This window comes from Camelina sativa, chromosome 16, assembly GCF_030686135.1.
Source record: "Camelina sativa cultivar CO46 ecotype springtype chromosome 16, ASM3068613v1".
Classification (NCBI taxonomy): Eukaryota; Viridiplantae; Streptophyta; class Magnoliopsida; order Brassicales; family Brassicaceae; genus Camelina; species Camelina sativa.
In genome coordinates, this window is record NC_141895.1 from 1,094,886 (window position 1) to 1,117,227 (window position 22,342).

General features: G+C 37.3%; 4 protein-coding genes and 4 pseudogenes across 10 annotated transcripts; 4 read left to right on the forward strand and 4 right to left on the reverse strand.

Annotated features, from left to right (window-relative positions):
• The first annotated feature begins 278 nt into the window (after positions 1-278).
• Positions 279-2,244, forward strand: LOC104753217 (voltage-dependent chloride channel 1, chloroplastic). The gene is made up of 4 exons (XM_010475503.2): positions 279-1,164; positions 1,274-1,441; positions 1,544-1,750; positions 1,882-2,244. Exons 1-4 carry the CDS (start codon positions 475-477, stop codon positions 2,056-2,058), a joined length of 1,242 nt encoding a protein of 413 aa, XP_010473805.2. The 5' UTR covers positions 279-474; the 3' UTR covers positions 2,059-2,244.
• Positions 2,245-3,085: 841 nt separating this feature from the next.
• LOC147925008 (putative F-box protein At1g20657 pseudogene) lies at positions 3,086-3,649 on the reverse strand (annotated as a pseudogene).
• Positions 3,650-5,104: 1,455 nt separating this feature from the next.
• Positions 5,105-6,388, reverse strand: LOC104753218 (F-box protein At3g61340 pseudogene; annotated as a pseudogene). Its single transcript, XR_015583643.1, has one exon. The product of XR_015583643.1 is annotated as an F-box protein At3g61340 pseudogene (transcript).
• A 202-nt stretch (positions 6,389-6,590) lies between these two features.
• Positions 6,591-8,409, forward strand: LOC104749174 (F-box/kelch-repeat protein SKIP4). Its single transcript, XM_010470758.3, has 3 exons — positions 6,591-6,673; positions 7,070-7,591; positions 7,680-8,409. Exons 2-3 carry the CDS (start codon positions 7,107-7,109, stop codon positions 8,266-8,268), a joined length of 1,074 nt encoding a protein of 357 aa, XP_010469060.1. The 5' UTR covers positions 6,591-6,673; positions 7,070-7,106; the 3' UTR covers positions 8,269-8,409.
• On the reverse strand, positions 8,402-10,022 carry LOC104749173 (pentatricopeptide repeat-containing protein At3g61360 pseudogene; annotated as a pseudogene). Its single transcript, XR_015584657.1, has one exon. The product of XR_015584657.1 is annotated as a pentatricopeptide repeat-containing protein At3g61360 pseudogene (transcript).
• Positions 10,023-10,068: 46 nt separating this feature from the next.
• Positions 10,069-11,478, forward strand: LOC104749176 (uncharacterized). The gene is made up of 4 exons (XM_010470766.3): positions 10,069-10,285; positions 10,686-10,785; positions 10,922-11,001; positions 11,094-11,478. Exons 2-4 carry the CDS (start codon positions 10,717-10,719, stop codon positions 11,329-11,331), a joined length of 387 nt encoding a protein of 128 aa, XP_010469068.1. The 5' UTR covers positions 10,069-10,285; positions 10,686-10,716; the 3' UTR covers positions 11,332-11,478.
• LOC104749175 (uncharacterized) lies at positions 11,443-15,207 on the reverse strand. Of its 4 annotated transcripts, none has more exons than XM_010470762.3 (6): positions 14,625-15,207; positions 14,131-14,309; positions 12,923-14,023; positions 12,685-12,830; positions 12,407-12,593; positions 11,443-12,326 (listed from the first exon to the last, which is right to left on the reverse strand). In XM_010470762.3, the coding sequence occupies exons 2-6, from the start codon at positions 14,267-14,269 to the stop codon at positions 11,704-11,706; spliced, it is 2,196 nt and encodes a 731-aa protein (XP_010469064.1). In that variant the 5' UTR covers positions 14,270-14,309; positions 14,625-15,207; the 3' UTR covers positions 11,443-11,703. The 4 variants fall into 4 exon arrangements, with proteins under 4 accessions (XP_010469064.1, XP_010469066.1, XP_010469067.1 ...); XM_010470764.2 differs by having other exon boundaries at positions 14,131-14,284; positions 14,625-15,127; XM_010470765.3 differs by having other exon boundaries at positions 14,131-14,284; positions 14,509-14,644.
• Positions 15,208-20,050: 4,843 nt separating this feature from the next.
• LOC104749177 (U-box domain-containing protein 36-like) lies at positions 20,051-22,138 on the forward strand (annotated as a pseudogene). The gene is made up of 6 exons (XR_015585188.1): positions 20,051-20,400; positions 20,498-20,601; positions 20,695-20,816; positions 20,908-21,012; positions 21,133-21,364; positions 21,451-22,138. The product of XR_015585188.1 is annotated as a U-box domain-containing protein 36-like (transcript).
• The last annotated feature ends 204 nt before the right edge of the window (positions 22,139-22,342 follow it).

Genomic DNA, 22,342 nt, shown 5'->3' on the forward strand with positions numbered 1-22,342 from the left:
TTTAATCTTCAATTTTCTCTATAAGCCAAAAATTGAACCAAGAAGAATCTATCAGACAATACAGAGTCTGAATTTTAGAACTCATTTTGTGAAAGATCAACAATCTAATGATTTGTTCCTTAGCCTAAACCTTCTGATCACAATAAACGACGACGTCTGCTAGAAACTTATATGGGCCTGGTAGGAATAATCAGGCCCAATATTTAACACATCGATTTGAGGCCCAAGTCCTAACAAATATCTCAGATAACAAACGAAGTCGTATTAATGTGGAACGTAAACAATCCTGGAACAACCGTTTCAAACGACCTTTATTTTTCCTAAGTATCACTTCTTTACTCCGATTTTGCAAATTTGCTGCGACCGTACGCTTACGCAGCCTCATGTGTGTCACCACCACCACTCTTCTTCTTCACCGTCGTCTCTACCAAAACCCTAATCCCTTAAAAAAAAAAAACCCTAATTTTCCCGCCAATGTATCAATCCATAAATCTCTCCGTTTCTTCTAATTTCACTCACCGTCACCGACCTCTACTCGAATCACGTTTCCCTATCTTCTCCACCACCGGGTTCCGCAAACCCGTCAATCTAAAGCCTCCCCGCGTCTCATCGGGTCCCGATTCCAACGATTCAGGTGAAAAAAACTTAACAGAGCAGCTTATCTCGCTTCTCAGAGCTGTCCCTGACTGGGCGGACGAGATTAAAGAGCGTGGGATGCAGCAGAAACGCTCTCTCTACACGCACGAGAAATGGGTCGAACACAGGAGCTCTCTCCGCCATGTGCGTCATCTCCTCTCGAGCTTCTCTTCACGCGTTATACTCTCTCTGATTCCTCCTGTTTTCTTCTTCACGAGCGTCGCGGTTGTGATCGCCAGTTACAACACCGCCGTGGCTTTGGATTGGCTTCCTGGGATTTTCCCGATTCTTAGATCCTCGTCGTTGCCGTATCAGCTCACTGCTCCGGCTTTGGCTCTTCTTCTTGTGTTTCGTACGGAGGCTTCGTATTCGAGGTATGAAGAAGGAAGGAAAGCTTGGGTTGGGATCATTGCTGGAACTAATGATTTAGCTAGGCAAGTGATTTGTTCCGTTGATAGCTCCGGTGATGAATTGATTATCAAAGATTTGCTTCTTCGTTACGTTGCTGCTTTCCCTGTGGCTCTTAAGGTGAAATCTTGAATCGAATTGTTGTGTCTCTTAATGTTTAGATTTTGGTACATAAAAAAATTGGATTTTGATTTGGAAGTTTTTTTCATTTTTTTATTTTATTTGGCAGTGTCATGTGATTTATGGTTCAGATATCGCAAGAGATCTCCGGAACTTGATAGAAGCAGATGACTTATCTCTGATTCTTCAATCAAAGCATCGTCCACGTTGTGTAATCGAGTTCATTTCTCAGAGCATTCAGTTGCTAAAACTAGACGATTCAAAGAGAGATTTGTTGGTAGGATTCTTGATACTTAGGGAAAGTTCTCAACGACAGAGTCTTACATTGTCTGCAATATCCTTGTCTTGATATTATAGTTGATTGCGTGCGCCATTGCAGGAATCAAAGATGCTTCATTTACATGAAGGCATTGGAGTTTGTGAACAGCTCATGGGCATTCCGATCCCTCTCTCTTACACACGCTTAACCTCGAGGTTTTTAGTCTTTTGGCATCTAACTCTCCCAATCATTCTCTGGGATGAATGCCATTGGATTGTTGTTCCTGCTACTTTCATTAGTGCTGCATCTCTGTTTTGCATAGAAGAAGTACTTTTTCTTCCTCCTCCTCCTCCTCCTCCACACTTAACTTTACATATTGACTTGTTTATCCTCCTCTTTTGCTTGAATCCTTTTTAACCATGTAAACCTTCTTCATTTTTTGGTTTGAAACTCTGCAGGTCGGTGTTCTTATAGAAGAGCCATTTCCTATGTTGGCCTTAGATGAGCTTTGCGATCTTGTGCATAGTAACATCCAAGAAGCTGCTAAATCTGAGAAAGTCATACGTAACCGCATCATTGCAAAGATAAGGCTCCGTGAATTCAAGCACTCGTCAAATGGTCGGCATAGATCTTGATTTCATGCTTAGGTTAGTTTGATATTTTACATATTGTATAGAACCACCTTATACCAGTTATAGGGATACTTTTTACCTTTACGTTTGTATATCTTCCTTCTGTATATGTTTATGATGTATATTATACAAGTCATAAGTCAGCCATTACATAAGTTATAGCTTGGGTGAAGAAACGCAGTTATACCATCTACTATCTCTTGAACCAAATTCATTAGCCCTGTCATATTGTGGTTCTGTAATATGGAACACATCAAATACAATTGGCAAAGTAGCTCATTAAAAGAAGAAAACATAAACAACCCCACAAGGAACCACAAAAATATTAAAAAAAAAAAAAAAAGAAAAAAAAAAGTTATAAAATAAGATCAAACGGGATCGATTCCGAGATAATTACTTCTTCTTCATCCCTTTTCTTCCCTGAAAAAGATGATCGATTGCACCGCCGTATTTTCATGACTTGACTTGGCGGATACGCTTCTCGTAAGCCCTATAGTTTTTTTTTTTCTCTTTAATAACGCACGTCTGATAATCGTATATAAAAGAAAGAATATACGATCATAAAAGAATATTACGATCATATAAAAGAATATATGACTTGGCGGATACGAGAGGGTCTGAATGCAAAATATAAAAGAAAGAATATCCTCTCTTCTTGTGCATAGTATATTATCCAAGAAAATCATAAGTAACCACGGATCATTGCAAAGATAAAGATCAATAGATTTAACTCTTAAGCCCTGTTGTAATGTGCTTATGTACCTATGGAAACGACTAATATGGAACTCATCAAAGACACAATTGGCAAAGTCGCTCATGAAAAGAAGAGTTAAAAAAAAAAAAGCTACAAAACAACCAAGGCTGATCAGAACTGTATGAACCACTACGAAAACATGAAAATCCCCTCAAGGAATCACGAAAAAAAACATAAAATAGTTATCAAATAAGATTTAAAGGACTGAGCTAGTTGCCCAAAAGAAAAATGAAAAAAAAAAAAATAGTAATCCAATAAGACTTGAGGAGGACTGTGTTAAGAGCCCATGATCCTAGATATTTTCCTCAGATCCTCTACATGATCTAGAAAGACGTGAGCTATATGATCCTTAAATGCTTCCATTCCTTGGATCTCAACTCTTGTCAAAGTGCTCCTCTCGGGATTACAGTAAAGGAGGTAGAAAGAGTCGGATATAATCTTTGGCGACAACACAATATCACCAGTGTCACTTGTTCCAACAAAAAATAGAGTCTCTTTCTTAGACGACCTAGTCTTTGCAACAACTATTTTCTTATGAGGATGATGCGGAGACCAAGAGTAGATATAACTCGACCATTGCTGGCTTTCAGCATCTTCTAAAACCCATAGTTGATAACCACTGTATTGTCCATCAACAGAGTACCCCTGAAGCAAAGCTAATTTACCCTTGTAGTTTACCAGAGTATTCGATTGAGAATATTCATTTTGCATCCCTTGAGCCTCGTTTATACACTTAAATTTTTCAGATGTAAAGTCAAAAGCAAACTATAATGTGAAACCTGTAACCGGCAAAAACGGATGCTAAGTAATACAAAACGCCATCGATGCATATACCATCATATGCGTTATGGCCAGATTTACGATTCAAAACAACACGACAATGACTTATGTCACATGAGATCTCTCTCCATATGGTTCCTTTCCGTGTTCTAATGTCAGAATCTCACACGGTTCATACGCAGTAGTTTGAATTGTTTGCCGATGGGATCATACCCTAGATAGCTTGTCACTACCCTCCTCTTTGATTTCAGTTTGGGTAAGGGCAACCACTCTCCTGTGCTAGGGTTACATATCCATGGGAAAGTATCTATCCTTCCATTTATACTTTGTTGATTTATACCGCATACTAAACCACGAACAGGACGGCAAATTTCAAAGGTACGATTAAATGGGAAACTCATATGGATATTTATTGCTAACGCAGACGAATCTTGAGGCTTTGGTGATGAGAAGAAGAACGTTTTACCGTCTTTTAAGCAGCTTAACAATAGCTTCGGGCGAGACGAAGAGATGGTGTAGAACGGTTCGGTGAAATGTGGATCGTCAAGTGTGGAATACCATAGCTTCGATGCGCAACGAAACCTTGCTATAGACTTCGCAGGCAGTCTCATGAATATATCAATCATGAGATCATAAGGGATGGATTCTGAAATTGCTTCTTCTTCATTCCTTGGCGTCGTTGAAAATGATGGTGCATCGCACCGCCGTATTTTCATAGCGGAAACGCTTCAATTCCCTTCAACCCTTTTTTTTTTTTTTTTTTTTTCACGTGTCTGATAAACCGCTAGATATAATATTGGGTTCTTAATTTCTTATAAAAGGGTCTATTTATATAATTCATCACAATACGAGGTCTGAAGGGAAAATTAAAAATAAAGCTAGCTATTTAAAAACGACGTTAAAGACCCTTATACATTACCACCATTTTTGCCTGATTCATAATAATCTCGTAAACTAATCCATTAAGTATCATATAACTCAGCTTTCTCATGGAAAGCTAAAACTTATGCTTATACAAGTGCATGGACCTCACCGTAGAGATATGAACACAATCACATAAAACAAAATAAATATTACTGTATATAATTGAATTATAACTATATACAATATATGTATTAACTATATATTAAGAGCATGGCCGATTTTGTGCTTATATATTTAACGGCCACAAGCACTTGCTTCATCTGCTTGTGTCTTTCGCCCGGAAAGTATATATATCTTGAGGTCGCATATTTATATGCAGATTTCATAGGTTTATACATTTTTTCATGATTTATGATCCATATATCTACAGTCTCAAGAACTGAATTCTTTAGCCCTGTAAGATGACTAACATACAAGTAAAACCCATCGAAGAAACTATTTGCAAATTAAGTCGATTGCTCATGAAAATAAGAGTTTTAAACAACCATAGCCTACAAGTACTGTGTATATATAAACCACGAATAAAAGATGAACACCATCAGGAGAACATGAAAAAGATATAGTAATTAATTAAATAAGATAGTGAAAGGACTATGTTACGGCCTTTTTTGGCACAAGCTTCACATCCTCGACATGGTCTAGAAAGATGTAAGCTTTATGACCCTTAAAGGTTTCCAATCCTTTGACTTTTACTATCTGGATAGTGTTCCTCTCGGGACTGTAGTAGAGAAGGTAGAAAAAGCGGGAGATGGTGTTTGACGACAACACAATTTCACCTCTACTAGTGGTTCCAACAAAACATAACTTGGTGTCTCCATATAAATTCATCCACGGAGGAGGCAAAATATAGATATAACTCGACCATTGGTGTTTCACGGCGTCTTCAAGAACCAAGAGTTGAATACCGTTGCATATTCTGTCGACGTTAGAATAACTCGGCTGAAGCTTAGCTAATTTACCCTTGTAGTTTACTAGAGTTGGTTCAAGCCCATATCCTCCCGAATACATTCCCATGCTATGATCAGCTTTCTTAATATAACTGAATTTTTTAGATTCAAACTCAAAGCATACTATATCAGGATGCCCCTCGAAGACATCGTGCACCACGGCTAAGTAATACAAAACACCATTGATGCATATCGCATCATATTGACAAAAGCCATTGGTTTCCTCCACAACAGCAGGATGATGTAGTATGTGACAATCTATCATTTCCCTTGACGAACTTGTCTTCCCGGTTCCTAACGTCAGAACTTGATGCTCTCCAGAAGGAGAGTCTTCTCCTCCTACCGATGACCGTGTCATACACAATGCTTTGAAAGTTTTTACGATCGGATCATACCCAAAAAAGGTTATCACTACCTTCCTCCTTGTTTTCAAGGTGGGTAAGGGCACGGATTCCCCTGTGCTAGGGTTACATACCAATGGCACAGTAACTGTGGCGCCCTTTGTAGTTCGATGTAAACCACATAACCAGCCACGAACAGGACGACAAATATGAGAGGAAGAGTTTATTGGGAAACTCATACGAATATTGGCGGCTATAGACAGATCTTGAGGATTTGGTGATGATGAGAAGAAGACCGTTTCATCCCCTTTTAGGCATGTGAACAAGATCTTCGGACGAAACGAAGACAAGGTAAAGAACGACTCGGTGAAATGTGGACCTTCTAATGTGGAATTCCATAGCTTCGATACGCTACGACATCTCGCTACAGACCTCACAGGCAACCTCAAGAGTACCTCGATTACGAGATCGAACGGGATCGGTTCGGGCTTCACTACTTCTTCATTCCTTGGCTTCGAACAAGATCGTGTCTTGCGCCGCGTCATCATGGTGGATGCCCTTCTCTTAAAAGTTAAAACCCTAATGACTTTTTTGTTACCCCCCTGTCTGATTAAAAACCTAGCTAGCAACAAAAACGCTTAATTAAAACGTGTCTCTCAAGATTCTGGGTTTTTCTGATTGAAAAAGAGAAAATTAAGGTCTAATGGATAATAATTAATATTATGAGGGTCTAAATGAGAAAATAATTAAAGACGATTCAAACGATGTCGTTTTAGTTGCCTAGAAGAAAGAAACTGATCTCTCCTCTTCTTCCTTCGCCGGGAAGCTCACAAACGGGAGAACTCTGCTGTTCCTTGAGACGTGCCCTGAAGGCAAGTGGAATCCTCGAAATTTCTTCTCTATGTTATGTTATTTTCAAATTCACTTTTTCCTCAATCTCGTTTTTTTTTCTGAGACGATATGAGATCTGGGGCAAGCTTTTATGATCTGTTTCAATTCTGGAAAAATTTGTTTGCAGAGGTTTAGATCTGATTGTTTCGTAGTTGGTTTGATGTAATTGTTGACGCGTTTGATCTTGTGGAATGTGAGAGCTAAATCATTGGTTTACTTTTTTGTACATTGGATCTGGAATTGGAACTGTTTGATTTGTTGTTATGGCTTAGTATACTCCTCTTGATCATCAAGATCACTTATGATTTGGCTTAGTTTAGGGATTAGCCATATATATCTGAGCCAGTGTTTGTTTGTTTATTTGTGGCCATGAACAGGGTTTTGTAGAATCATATTTTTGGTGGATCATTCACAATGGCGTGTATAGTACTTGAGGAGACAGAACGAGCAGATCAATCAAATGAGACACAAATTGCGCTTATAAGCGGAGTTCCTGATGATATCTCAGAATCCTTCTTAGCTAGAGTTCCAAGAGAATATCACATGGCAATGAGATGTGTTTCAAGGAGATGGAGAGATGTTGTGTGCAGTGATGAGTTTTGCGATTATCGAATAAAGTTTAACTTGGCTGAATCTTGGATTTACGCCTTGTGCCGTGACTTATCTGGCGGTGTCTTCTTACACATGCTGAATCCGTTCTCGTCTAGAAGATCGTGGAAAAGAGTCCATGAATATCAATATATCCCAAAGAGAGAAGGCATGGGTTTTACAGCATTGGGTAAGAGACTGTTTATGTTGGGTGGATGTGGTTGGTTAGAAGATGCTACTGATGAGGTTTATTGCTACGATGCTGCTATGAACACTTGCTGCGACGTGGTACCTCCTCTTTCAACTAAAAGGTACTTCTGTTTCTCTTAATCTTTCCGTGGTGAGCAACCCGCTCGATATTGTTCTTTCCAGTTCTTAATATTCTCGTTGCCTACGCAGATGCTACTTTGCTTGTGAAACGGTGGATGGAAAGATTATGGCAATTGGTGGGTTAGGATTGGATCCAAACGCTAAACGAACTTGGGACATCTATGATCCTTTGACCAGAACCTGCAAATCCTGTTCTGATGCAAATATTGTCCCTGAAATAGAAGATTCATTTTTAATGGACGGAAAGATATATGTTCGGGGTGGTGGATCTTCCACTGCAGTCTATAATGCATCTAGCGGGGTTTGGGAACACATGGAAGATGTTATGGCATCAGGATGGAAAGGTCCAGCAGTTGTTGTGGCAGATGAGCTCTATGTTTTTGATCAAACTTTTGGAACTAAGCTAACAATGTGGTGCAAGCATAAGAGAATGTGGATTAGTATCGGAAAGCTATCTCAATTGGTGATGAAACAGCCTTGTCGGCTTGTTTCTATTGGGAATAGTATCTTTGTGATTGGTAAGGATTGCTCTACTGTGGTAATAGATGTTGAGAATGTGAGGAAGACGTCAATGAATGGAGTGATGGTATGTTCTTCTATACCAAAGACTTGGGATGATGATATAGATGTTATTAGCTGTAAATCTGTAGCCATATAATGTTTAACTCTCTACTTTGCTCTTGGCTCAAAAAGCTCGGACCTTGCACAAACAACATATGCATGCTGTTTCTGTTTCATGTAAACTTGTCTGAATCACAATACTGTCATATAAACGAATCCCCAAATCCAAATCCTCAAATCAAAAGCTTTTGGTTCTTGATTGTTCAATTGGGTGACAAAAAGGTAACCAATATCCTGTGGAATATTGTATATAAATGAACATACTAATCCTTCAATTGGTCTGCAAACAAGAACCAATTACAGTGAAGCTGGCTTCTAAATTAGCTGTTTACCAGGCGGTGGCAAAAAGCTATGCAGTTTCTCTATCTTCATCTTGAGTTCTTCAAGTTTCCCCAACTCGTCTTTGCTCGATAATGAGGTCTCTAACATCCGATAGACTGGTTCGCTCACACACCTTCCTCTCTCCACTGTTTGCATCGAGCACTCAAATGCATCATTGGCTCTTCTTCGAGCGCACAGTGCAGTGGTAAGGAGATCCAACGCGTGGCCATGAGGGCAATACCCTTTCTCCAACATATATTTCCACAGGTCTAATCCTAAATTGACTTCACCGTTTTGACAGAACAGCTTCATCAGCATCACCACGGTTGGTGTTTTCGGAACCAGAGATCTTCCCTTCAGTTTCTGATAACACTCACATACACCATTGAATCCAAACTCTTTCGATTTCATCATTCCAATAAACATGGAGTGGAAAGTTACACTGTCAGGCTCAATGCCTTTCTCTTCCATCTCCATCATCACATTGACTGCACCACTCACATCTCCACATTTCATGAGACTACTCATCAAAGCGTTATAAGCTCCACAATCAGGTAGTAAGCCTCTCTTGGGAATTTCATCGAACAGTTGGCGTGCTTTGATCTTATTCCTAGCTACACCAGACCCATGAATCAACGTAGTGAGAATCTGTACTGTGATATCAAAACCTCGACGATCCATATCTTCAAAGAGTCTCAAGGCTTCCCCAAAGTTGCGTTTTTTACAGAACCCATCGATTCTAATACCGTAAGTAACAGAATTGGGTTCGAATCCTCGTTTCACCATTTCATGATAAAACAGCTCAGTGGCCGTAACATCACCAGCTTCCTTAAACCCTAAAAGCAAAATGTTCATCGTCTTCACATCTGGGTTAAACCTGGAATGCAATTTCTCGAAAACTGATCTCGCTTCCTTCATCTCTCGCTCCGTGCAAAACGCTCGTAGAAGAACATTGAACTCATCAACACCAAACCTCTTTCTAAAAATCTCTCTCTCCATCTTCAAGAAAGCTTCTAAAGTTTCTTCATAAGAACCAAATTTAGCGATTTTGCAGAGAAGTATGCTCATTGACTTGAAACTCAACAAATCAGGGTAGTCTTTTCGCATTTCCGCCATTAAAGCCCAAGCTTGATCGAAATAACGCATCCGTGCGAGAATGTGAAGTGTTTTCTCAAAGGAATCAGAGGTGGGTGGAGATGATTTGGAGGTTTTAAGCGAATACTTGAAAAATTCGAGAGCTTTGAGGCCATTGGAATGAGCGGCGAAGAGACGACCGAGGACTTCTGATACAAATTCCGGTGATAGAGACGATACAGGGATGTGTTTGGCGAGAATGGGTTGAATCGGATGGTTTGGGAATGGATGATCATTGATGATTCTTGTGATACGTTCGATCTCTGTTTTGTTTAGTGATGATGATAGTATCGGAGCAAGAAGACGATATGATTCGGAGGAGCTCTTCTTTAGCATTTTTTTTCATTTTTTCCCAAAGCAGAAAATAAATCGAAACCTTAAAAGGAGTGTGTACATCTAACCGAACCGAACCGAACCGAACCGAAATCATGTGGAGAAACAAAAAACTGAATCTGAACATCGGTTTATTTTGGTTATTAGAAAACCTTTAGCAGATAAAATGCGAGCTTATTCGTCGGTATCTGTGGAGAAGTTCTTCGGCGGCGACGGAAGTTTCTTTTTTATCTTGAACTGGTGATTTCTTACTAATCTGCATAAAGGTCTGTGTTCTTGTTCGTGTATGCCTTTACCTACGGTTTTTTTTTTAGTTTTAAAGTTTGGTTAACTTAGGATATGCACGGAAGGTGTTTGAGGAAATGTCTGAGAGAGTCTACTGTTTCGTTTTGTGATGAAGTTGTGTCACATGGTTTCTGTGGGGAGAGGTTTAGTGTATTGTTATACCATAAAAATCTTTACTTGTTGATATTATTATCTCACTGGGGATAGGTTTAGGGACCAATTCTAAGGGTGGGTTCTGGTGAAAGAAGGTGAGCATTGCTCGTCTTCGAAACTATAGCTTCTTAGGTTAACTTGTTGCAGTGATTTTGCCAATGGGGCTAAGATTTAGCGTGTAAAAACTCAGTTCTGACTGTGAACTTTTTTGTTTAATGCGGTGAGTAGGAGGTTAGGTGGTGGTGGTACTCTAATTGCAATGACAACGGAAACGGCAAAGAAGAAGGAAACTCCACAGATTCTTAAAACACATACTGCACAGAAACTTGTAAGATTTACCTCCTGGAAGCCCAAAACTAAAATTTAGATCTTTCTTCTGATCCATGAATTATATTTGTAAGTTTCTTATTTGCGTTCATGTAATTTGGTTTCATCTCACTGCTTTGAGTTTGTGCGTTTTGTAGGCTGAGAAGTGGGTTGCCAATATGACGAAGCCTGCAGAGGATGATCCTGTTGAGACTGAACCAGAAGTTCGACCACACAGGTGGAGGAAAATTTCTTTGTTCATGTTGATTTGCACTTCATTTTTGCGAATTTGAAATTGAATATGAAGTATCCATTGTAACATCTGTGTAGGCTTGGACTTGGTGCTAAAGTGTCAAGACAAACAAAGCGTAGACCCTCAGATGACCCTCTCGATCAGAAACTACAAGCCAAGTTTGATGCAGGGAAAAGAAAATATGCAAGATCGGTTGCAGAATCCGCTGGTTCTAGTAAGAACACTGGTGATGAAAGTGAGGATGATGATGATGAATCAGAAAGCAAGAGCCAAGCATTCGGCAAGAAAAAGAAAAATACAAGTACGCCTCATTAGAGTTTGTGTTTGTACTATAGTTAAATTCATGGCCTTGTATTGTTTTGTTTGTTGGGGAAGAGCTAAAACCATATAATTGTAGTTCTATTGGCACTTTGTAAAACCATCATCTTTGTTTTGCGGAAGTTCAATCTTCGTGTTATTACACTCTATAGTTCATACTCAATACAAAAATCTCTTTGGCTGAGTAAACTACAGAAGCCACTGGAAAGAAAAACAGAGTATAGAAGTGAAAGAAACAAAAGTCTGTGTTTATGTTAAAAAAAAGCTGTGGTTGTGCCGCTGCACAGCAGGTCAACTAGAGAGTTTTGACCATGGCAGTGGCAATGAAACTGTACAGGATAAACAAAAGGTTAAAACGAAAGAGCCTCATCACAGGTTGTCGCTGTTGGGTTCCTGCATTGGTTCAACTTGAATCATATCTCTGCAGCTCACGATGATCTCTTCTACTAACTCATCAAGGATCATTTCACTTGTGTAAGAACCAAGGCAACCGATCTCAAACCGGAGATCCATCCAGCTTCCAGGTCTAGCCATGTCTTTTTTCACTATCTGATCTAACGTGTGAGGGGAAGGCAGAGGTAGGAGATGCCAGTAAACTCCTTCTCTTGCCACTTTAGCTGCGATGTCCATGTCTGAGATTAGCTGGACCTCAGGTTTCAAGAATGAAATCCAAGGCCCGGGATTGAATTCATTCCAACAGAAGTCCATAAGAACTTCATCGATACAGTCGTAAAGGAGATTCTTATCGTCACAGAGCTGTGTAGGGCAGAAAACTACGTCATCTATTAATTCTGGCTCAAGAAGCTGTTCCGAGTAAAAGGGCCTCGTTAGAAGATCTTCCCAGTTCAAGCCTGCGGATTTCACAATGGCTTCAATGTATGCAAGTGTCAACTCCTTTTCATCCATGCTGATTTTGACATTGTTGTCTTTCTCTGGTTTTGGAGAATCAGCTTCGTCGAATCTTATACAGAGTGGTTGCATCCGCATTCCAGCTAAATTGTGAATCAAGAAACAGTAAGAAACCAAGTTCTGATGAATCAATGTTGATCTGATCTTTAAAGTTCTTACATACCTGAACTGAAACTTGTGCTTGTTGTTGGGCTACTGTCATCATCTGTGAACAGAGGCTCAAGCACAGACACTGGACTTAACTTTCCTTGCACATCAGTGGCGGTTTCTTTGCATTCAGTCAACCTTACTGAAGAATTTGGTGGAGATCCTGGAGGAGAAGACGGTGAATGCTCTTGGTTGAACATTTCCTGCAACAAGATAAGCTATGAATTATGAAATCCTCATTCAAGAAAAACAGAGAATGTAATTCACTTATATCACATCCAGAAGCTGTCTAACCTTTTTGACATGTTCTTCACGAAACTCGAGCGCATCTTCATCAATGTTTTCGACTTCCTGGGAAATGGAAGAGCGACAAGTTTCAGATAATGGATATATCTCAGTCTTCTCTTCCTTATCAATATTCTCAGTTTCCTTCTCAGAATCTGAAAGCATTTTAGCGACATTTGTCAGAACAATATAAAATTTGGAATGGAAAGAAACAGAATAAAATGAGAAGAAGAAGAAGAATAATCACCATTAGGAACTGAGACATCAATGGTAAACAATGTATCGTCCTCTTTATCTAAATCTTCATCAGTCATATCATTTGTAGCTGAACTGCATTGCAGAGTATCTGCTCTCTCAGCTGTCTGGCCAAGAGGGCTAAGATTGCTACCCAAATCATGTTCCGGGATCAGTTTAGGACTGCCTGCTGGTGAACAGAACTCAGGGAGAGAAAGAATCTTCCCAAGGATTCTTGGCACTTCCTTATCTGGTAAATTCACATCTATATCTCCATTTGCAAGCATTTCAGACAAGTGTTTCTTGGCTGCAATATACAAGCCAGACATAATTTTCTCTGAGTCTTCGCTTGTGTGGACAGTATCCTCTTCATCAGCCGCCTCACTCTTTCTTTCCTTACATAACTGTTTCTCTTCATCCGAAATATGCTTCTCCGATTTACTCTGTATCTCTTCTTGGTTACAACAGTTTTGGCTCATCTTATCAACATGATCATCACATGACTTCCTTCCAACAGCAGATTGTAGTCTTCTTTTGACTAAACCGATAAGAAAGCGAGAAAAGGTTCTCCCGGTTTTGGACTTGTTACCATTAGAATGAGGATCAGATGATGAATCAAGATTCAAACTACTTGGACCAGGTTTCAAAACCACAATTGTTTTTGCAACTTGAGATCTGTTTCTCCTTTCTTCTGATTTCCATTTCCTGCTAAAAAAACTAGGTTTCCTCTTCGGTTTTACCACCGCCTCTTGCTTGGAGACTACTTCAGGCTTTTCTTCTTCCACTCTCTTAGAATCTCCTCCCAAGGTTTGAGCATCTACATGTGAAATCTTCTTCATGAATGTTTCTTCTTCAGAACCCAAAACATGAAAAGCCTCCAACAAGTCTTTACAAGTTTGGATCTCTCCTTCTTTCTGAGCTATCAACCGTTTGATTATCTCTTTAAATTTCTCTTCAGATTCATCACCTAAACTCTTACAAACCTCAGTCGTCTCCACATGTTCGTCTCCAGCAATCGAAACATCGATATCCTCCTCCTCATCAATGAGTTTGTCAACACTACTCTCATGAGAGGAACTCTCACAAGAACAAGTAAGCTGCTTCATCTCAGTCCCTGCATAAATTAAAGTAATTTATGACAAAGAAGACTGATTAATATTATCTTTATAACAGAAAGATTCTTTCAAGACACATATAGTATAATATTAAAGAAAGAAAAACCTGAAACTCTTTTGCTTCCACGTTTCAAATCCATCAAGAGACGTTTCTGATTAGATCCAAAGAGACTGATGAACACCCACATACACCCTATTCCATTTATGCCTTCTCTTTTAAGATTTCTCCGACAGTTTCTCTCCATTTAACAGTTCACACACTTTAATAGAGAAGTGGTAAGGAAACTGTTAATACAAGCAAAGAATAAACTCATGTCTGAATTTTTATATATTAAAAAAAAAAGAAACAAGCCAAAAATATTTTTAACTTTTTTATATATATTGATATTCATCATGCAAGTGATCTGTTAAAACTCTGTTTTCATGATTTTTTCCAATCAGTCACACAAACGCACTGTGATAATTACTGTTTATGATTCGATACCTTTCCTTTTGTAGCAAGTGAACTTCTTTTTTGTTTTTTTGACAATCATCGTGAAGAAGAAGAAGAAGAAAGGAAGAAATAAAAAAAGCATAAAAGAGTAAAGAAAAAGTAAATACCTTTAAGAATCTGATCCGATACTTGGGAAAAATCTGAAAATGCAGCTGGAGGATTAATTAATAAGAGAAGCCATCTTTACAACTTTGTAGCTGTTTTCCACGAAACAAACAAAAGAATGCCCTTAAGTGTTACCGGACTTTCCCGGAAAAAACTTGGCTGAATTTGCGGCTTTTTCTCGAAAAAAGAACGATGTAACGAAGCTCGAAACACGAGGGTAGGGGAGGTGTTGAACAACAAACTAGTGTCTCAATTTAGATTATGAAGACCCATCTTTCTCTCACCAGAATATCAAGATTAAAAAAATATGCTAAATATTATGAAATTTATTTTTAAAAATGGAGAATTAGGCATAAAGTCACACGAGTTGAATAAATTACTAGGGGAAAAAAAAAAGGAAGGACAAACCTAGATTATTAGAAAGTGTGGTGTGTGGAGATTGGATTAACTTTCATTATTTACATATGAGCCAAGATATATATTTTCTCTAGCTGACCAAAAGAGTAAAGATTTTTTTCCTTTTTGTTTGGTTAATATTGACTTTGTTCACTTTAAGGTGCAGCAGCCATTGGAATCCTCGCCCGTAACTCTTTTTACACATCGTTGTCGTTGTAGATATATGTATACAAGTGTATTAGTGTCTTCACGAGACTGTAATGAATGTGTATACGTATATAGTATATCATTTATATGTATATGGTGAGAGAAGGTTTGGTGCAGGTAGCTAGGTTAATGGTCCTCTAGAAGGAGTCTTCGCTACGGTAGTACCGTACAGAACGAATGTGTCGGGAAGGGTATGATTGTAATTGTCTTTAAGAAAATTGCAAAGTCAACATATATCAGGAAAATTAATTAAAAGAAATAAGTGAGAAGTTAGAATAAAGCGTTCTAAAACTGAAGAAAAAGTCAAAAATGACATGCATTGGAGTCTCTTCATTTATGGACAACTTTTTTTTTTTTTTTTTTAATTATGGACATATTTAACAAATTTAGGGGATATTGTATACACGACATTCAGATTGTGAGCAATATATAAAATGTTATGAGTCTAATATGAAATTAATTGTAGGTTGAAGTTGATAGTTTGTCTAGATATTAATTCTCATACGTAAGATAAAGTTATGGCTTATAATTCATTAAACTTCAATTAATTTAGGTGGTTTCTAACATTTGCTGTCATCCTTACATTAAAATTTAGTAAACTATATATTGTTCCAAAAAAAAAGTTTACTAGTTAGACTTCAAGATATATTCAAAAAGTAAATGATAAATTAGGTATATGCGAGATCATGAATAAAACAGAAATTAATTTTTCAAAAACGAACAAAAGAAAAATGCAATTAGGTATAGTCAAGGACGTACAAATTTATATGTTTTGTTTATAGAATGCAACTAAATAAATAGGGATGTGAAAAAAGCGTCCGTTACGATGTAACTCATCCATATATATAGACCATAACTATGTTTGACTACTGGCGAATCGTGTTTGTGACCTCAAATCTTCTTCTTTTTACTTTTAGAGGTGAAACAAAATTTTGTTTCGACGACTAAGTGGGTAGTGTGTAGTTATCACTTATTCACTTCGTTACATTTTCAGAGTGTCATATTGCATTTTGTAGTTCTACAGCTACATCTAAACGTTTTCTCACTTCTCAGTCATGAAAAGGTTTTGCATCACAGAATTTAAAAGCACTAAACTAAAATATACTGTATATATAAAATAAATACAAAATAAATGATAATGCTAATAATAGTGTTATTTTTTCCCAGTCTCGTTCATGTTTATGTTCCCAGTTTTAGATACAAAATGAAGAAAAAAAATTAAACAAACACCGAATATGATGTTTTAATCCTTAGTCTTGATTTACCGCCACGAGGTTTGCCTACCCTCTAAATTGTTATAATTAAATAACACAAATTTAGATTGGACTTTTAAGAAAAACAATAGAACAGCATTTGCCAAACTTTTATTTATGATATGACTCTGACATATACTATAATTAGCATGATAAAATATACAACGATGTTCATCTTTGTTTATACCACTAGCTAATCACCTACTCATTAAATTTTGTTTTTATTTGTTTATTTTAATGTATGCAGATATATATGTATATAGTTTAATTTTGTACTTATATGCACTAGTAGTTATAATGTCCATTTACGTAATGTAATAATCAATTGAAGTTAATACATGCCGACAGTTTTATAAACGAAACACACACCCTGAAACTTGTATTATAAAATCATCATCAACAATTTTTGTATTATTGAGGATTGGGAAAAATGTTCGTTGAGATACTTGAATAATGAACGACGACGTTTGGTCTTTAATTACATCTGTATCCCAACATAATAGAAAACAATGAAACACTACAAAGCTATGTAAGTGGATACCAATCATTTTATTTTTCATAGGATTCTCCCCAAAACCCATAAGCTTTTCAATTTGTCTTTTTTACACACCTTTTATATTTGTCTTAAAGGTGCATTATATCAATATAATAAAGTTAGGTTTCATTTTTCTTTTTACATAGAGCAAAATATGTTACAAAAAGGGTGTAAAATGAATCTTTTGAATTGAGTTTTTTTTAATACAACTTTTTTGCATTATATTTAGGCTGAAGCTGGTTATTTTTATTTTATGGGTTGTTATAACCTGGTCTTATTCGAATAAAATCTTTAAAGCTTTGATATTTTAAATATACTTATGGTTTATATTTACATTTGATAGCATAGCTTTCGAGCATTAACGTTTTAAACCTTACATAAATTGTGTTGAAGTTGACATATTTTGACTAAACATTCGATAATCAATAAGCACTTTCGATATCATTACGAAAATGAAGTGCTGCCATCAACATGCGATGATTCAACCGAAGTTGCAACGTAAAATGTCGAAAAAGTTGAAAATGTGTGAATATATATTAATCTGTTGAAACTAAAACATCACTAGTGGACGGTCTCATATTATCAGCACTAATTAATTATCGATTTTTTGTATTTTGATGCTTTACTCGGTCCACGAAAATTGGCTGTTTGCGAAGAAAACACACCAATATATTAACGCCATCTCGTTATATATATCAGATAATGTGATTGATCAATAGGTACTTAACAACTAACTCAACCCAATTTTGTATATAATTTGATTAGTTGTACGTAATTATTTCGAGTTGTATGCATGATATACCTCTATATTATATTCACTGTTGTACATAAAAAAAAAAGCTTTTAAAAATATGCAAAAACTGTATATTGATTGAGTTAGGTTCGTGCGATGTATGTTTCCTTACTAAAAGAGGTATAATTGCGTTGTTGTATATATATTATCATATCTACAAGTTCAAAATCATTATTAATTATGATTAAAGAAAATTTCAGATCGATTAATAATTTAGTACCCAATAAACAAGTAAATATCTGAATATATGTGTCCATAATGATTAAGAATATATGATATTTTAAACCTATAAACAAGACAAAAACTAAGAACTGGACGAAGAGAGTCATCATAGTCTCACCAACTATTATCCCATTCAAACTTTAAAGTTTAACCTAAAAAATTTAAAATCTTCTTTTTTTTTTTTTTGACAATCATTAAAATCTATTTATTGGGTGAGAAACAACAACTGGCCTATCCCATACGGCCCATTTACTATTACGGGCCGACAAATAAACAAATACACTGGCCCATTGTAGACATTCGTAAAAAAAGTTGAGGGACTAAACGTAAGATAAAAATGAGGGGACGACTAACTTTAAATACCAAATATATAAGGGACTAAAAATTAAAATTGCAAAGTTCAGGAACTAAAGCTAAAATCACAAAGTTCAGGGACCAAATTAACTAAACTTATAAGTGTACTGTGTATCTTTTCGATGTGCAATTTTTTTATAAAAAATCTAGTGTAATAGTATTTTTTTTGTTAAAAGGTATTCAATTATAAAAATATAATGTTCAGTTGGCTATTTCTGGAGTAGGTCCATACAAAAATTCCAAAGGGTCCAACTCGTTTACATCAAACCGGACTAAACCGTTGGAAAAACAAAACCAGCCGGATTACAACAACCGGATTAAACCGGTACTACGTGAAACTCTAATCTACAAACGAAGAACTCGTTTTGCAGCTGCCATCCATAATTGCAGATACTCGGCCGGAACAGGACCTCCGGCGAGCCTGGACGACGGTAACCGAACGGAGATGGTGATCCAAGATCCGTTTGCCATCCTGCCACCGTAGAACCGTTTTGAGAAGGAGGAAGAGATCCGATATGTCCTTTGTCGTGGAGGATCCATGCTCAGTCTTGAGAGAGAGAGAGGCAGCATGGAGTAGATAAGAGGACCGTCGACGGTGGCTTAGCTTCACTAGATCGGAGATTACCTCCCCTATCATAACCAATCCGGTGAAACCTCCAGAATCTCCGATCTCCAGATCTATCTACCCTCTTCTCTCGTTCTTCGTCGTGAATCTCCCTCTTCCGCTCCGCGTAGCAACACCTCCGGTAGAGCTCTTTACCGTCAGCGTCTCGCGGATGCTTCTCCTCTCCACCGCTCCCTTGATTTCGTCCAACAGCTTCGCCGAGATGATGCAACAAGTCACGAATGAAGAACCATGGACCGGAGGGTCCTCACCGCCACCGGAATTGACGGTGGACCCGACGTCGGCGCATGAGGTTGTGATCAGAAGAAGGAGGCTTTTGAGAGAAAAAATCGCCGCGCATGAGATTCACTCGCCCTCCGGTCCATGTAAGAGTAAATTTGTGTATAAAAATTTCTCTTGATTCGTGTCATGTACCTTGGTTGTGTAATTTAGTTAGCTTTGAAACTATGATGTAAGTGATGATGTATTTACTTTAATAATTTATATAATTTAGCGTGTAAATTAAATAACTGGTTTGACAGCAAAAGGAGAAAAAAAAAACTGAAACTATCATTTTCACATGAAACTAAAATAACTATATCTTTTGATCAACTAAAAATGTGGACGTTAGCTTTGTTTGCTCTATGAATATGTTTGTACTAAACTCTTAATATAGCTTAAAAAATAATTAGCATTTAACAAAAATATAAATTAATTTTTACGCGGGAGAGAAGACGAGGTCGTTATGAAGCGGGTGACAGTTAAGGGCATAGCCGTAATAATACGCAGCCGTTGACGGCATCAAACTAAGTTATCATCTGAAGTTTTGATCTCAGTTTCGTAATGTTGACATTTCTATTGACAAAGACAGAGACCATCAATTACTTTGAGATTCTTTGGTCGGCTCTCATTGAAAGTCATAGGCTTATCCATTGTTCGTAATTATTCTGATTAAGCTTCTGCGATAAGGCTTTCATTAAACACGGTTTCGTGATTAGATATGTGTATCTAATAAGCCTTTTCCTCTTCTCCCTATATATATATATATATATATATATATATACATAGTATCGCCTGCCTCATCAAATACTCTGTTAGATCAAATCTTTATCGCTTGTTTCCGCAAAAAAAAAATACTCTGTTCTCTTTTTTATATGGATCGGAGTGACCATAACATTAAAGATTCCGATCCAAGAAATAGTGAAAATGGTTGGCGATTTAAGAAATCAAGGCGGAGATATCGTTGAATCAATGGAAACTAGCAAAAGAGAGACGCTGATGGATGAGAAGATCTATGTAGCAGTGTCAGGCAAAAAACTAGAGGGCAAGTCTAGTCTCGTTTGGGCTATAGAGAACAGTGGAGGCAAAGAGTTTTGCATCGTCCATGTTCATAAACCTATCCAGATCTCAGTTTGTAAGTAAACTAAATCTCCTTATTCTTTTTACTAATGCAGAGTTTAATTAAGGATATTTGGTTAACTTTGGACTATCTTGTTTTATTCATTTTAAAGTGGGGGCAATGTTGGACGACCAAAAATTGCGGCTTTATAGAAAAGGCAAGAATAAAGCTCAGAAGAAGTTGGACAAGTACTTTCATATTTGCAGGCAAATGCAGGTATGGTTACTTCTTATATATCCATGTTTTTTTTTTTTTTTTTTATGGTAGAAGAGAGATTTGGTTCTAAATTTCAAGTTAAATCGTTATTAGGTCAGTGCAGAGATAATATATATTGAGATGGATTCGGTAGAGGAAGGTATCCTCCAATTGATATCTCAGCGCGGAGTTACGAAACTCGTCATGGGAGCAGCAGGTGATAGACACTATTCAATGTAGGTGGTTGATAAGTGTAGGATGCTTTTTTTGTTATCTATAAAGACTAAAACACAGATCAGCGAATGAATTAAAACGTGGATTATGCAGGAAAATGAGAGACTTGCAGTCCAAGAAAGCTATTTACATTCACAGAGAAGCGCCTGCTACTTGTCAGATATGGTTTACGTGCAACGGATACCTAATTAGTTCAAGGCTTGGCTAATTAAGTCATTTGTTCATCTTTTGTTGAGTTAGCTGAACATACTATAGATAGTCACTGTTCAGGATTAGTCTTTGACGTTTACTTGTCTCACAAGTCATACTACAATGCAGAGAAGCTAGACGAACAGAGAACTTGTATCTAGAATGTGCATCGTCGACAAATTCTTTGATAGAATCCGAGGTTACTAGAGGAAGTGAAAGTGTTCCAAGGTCGAGTATAGTTAAAGATGATGATCTGATCAAAGTAGCTGTCACAGAAGCTGAGACTTCCAAAAGGAAAGCACGCTTTGAGGCTTCTAAGCGTGATGAAGCTGAAAAATCAGCAATTGACGCACTCAAAAAGGTAGTATGAAATTTCCACTTAACAAGTTTTTTTTTTTGCATAGACGTATCAAACTTTTATAACTCTGTCTCTAACGAAAATTGTAGGCTAAACAATGGGAAACTGCGTATTTCGAGGAGTTGAAGCGTAGGAAAGAAACAGAGAAGGCGCTGAGGAAAGCAAAAGAAGAAATAGAAAAGATGAGATCAGAATCCGAGATCCAATTAACCGAATCTAATATGGTGATACGAAAGCTTCAAGACAAGTATAGCTTATCAGTGGAAGCGTTGAGAATACTTAGAAAATAACAAGAAGAGTTGAAGATAGAGCTCAGAGAAGTATCAAAGCTACGCGAGGAAGAGAAGGTGTCTCCCTATAACCACCGTGAACCGCCTCAGTACTTTATCTGTCCCATTACACAGGTAAGAAACGTTACAAAAGATCAATGAAAACTACTAAATGATCAAAATGCTGTAATTATAAGAAAGAAACTGTTATTTTGTTGCAGGATATAATGGAGGATCCACATGTAGCAGCAGATGGTTTTACATATGAAGGAGAAGCAATAAGTGGTTGGTTCGAGAGAGGACACGAGACTTCTCCGATGATAAACAAAAGGCTTCCTAACACAAGCTTGGTTCCAAATCTTGCTCTTCGATCCGCAATTCAAGAATGGCTACAGGTTCCAGAATCATTGAACAGATATTCTTCATGTAAAGAAATATAAGTGATTCGCCTTAATCAGAGTGACAAATATATTTATCATAAATAAATAAAAATTGTAAATTTTGTCTATTCAAAATTCTCTGATTTTATTATTATATATCTATATGCACAGAGGGTACAACACGTAGCCTCCCCTTCGTAGTTAATAGTTGTTACTCTATATCACTAGTATAGACATAGTAGTATTGTTGGTATTTGTGGTCACTCTTTTGTGGGGGTGGCTACGCATGTACATATACTAAATATAGATATGATCACCTTAGATTTTAATAT

What these genes read in the sequence shown, in the direction of transcription:
- LOC104753217 (XM_010475503.2), top strand. Translation starts at nt 475, where the DNA reads ATGTATCAATCCATAAATCTCTCCGTTTCTTCTAATTTCACTCACCGT. An exon ending in CTTTCCCTGTGGCTCTTAAG is followed by an intron (nt 1,165 to 1,273) that starts GTGAAATCTTGA and finishes TTTATTTGGCAG; the next exon opens with TGTCATGTGATTTATGGTTC. An exon ending in CTCTGTTTTGCATAGAAGAA is followed by an intron (nt 1,751 to 1,881) that starts GTACTTTTTCTT and finishes GAAACTCTGCAG; the next exon opens with GTCGGTGTTCTTATAGAAGA.
- LOC104749175 (XM_010470762.3), bottom strand. Translation starts at nt 14,269, where the DNA reads ATGGAGAGAAACTGTCGGAGAAATCTTAAAAGAGAAGGCATAAATGGA. An exon ending in TGGAAGCAAAAGAGTTTCAG is followed by an intron (nt 14,024 to 14,130) that starts GTTTTTCTTTCT and finishes TAATTTATGCAG; the next exon opens with GGACTGAGATGAAGCAGCTT. An exon ending in AAGCACAAGTTTCAGTTCAG is followed by an intron (nt 12,327 to 12,406) that starts GTATGTAAGAAC and finishes TTCACAATTTAG; the next exon opens with CTGGAATGCGGATGCAACCA.
- LOC104749174 (XM_010470758.3), top strand. Translation starts at nt 7,107, where the DNA reads ATGGCGTGTATAGTACTTGAGGAGACAGAACGAGCAGATCAATCAAAT. An exon ending in CCTCCTCTTTCAACTAAAAG is followed by an intron (nt 7,592 to 7,679) that starts GTACTTCTGTTT and finishes TTGCCTACGCAG; the next exon opens with ATGCTACTTTGCTTGTGAAA.
- LOC104749176 (XM_010470766.3), top strand. Translation starts at nt 10,717, where the DNA reads ATGACAACGGAAACGGCAAAGAAGAAGGAAACTCCACAGATTCTTAAA. An exon ending in CACATACTGCACAGAAACTT is followed by an intron (nt 10,786 to 10,921) that starts GTAAGATTTACC and finishes TGCGTTTTGTAG; the next exon opens with GCTGAGAAGTGGGTTGCCAA. An exon ending in CCAGAAGTTCGACCACACAG is followed by an intron (nt 11,002 to 11,093) that starts GTGGAGGAAAAT and finishes ACATCTGTGTAG; the next exon opens with GCTTGGACTTGGTGCTAAAG.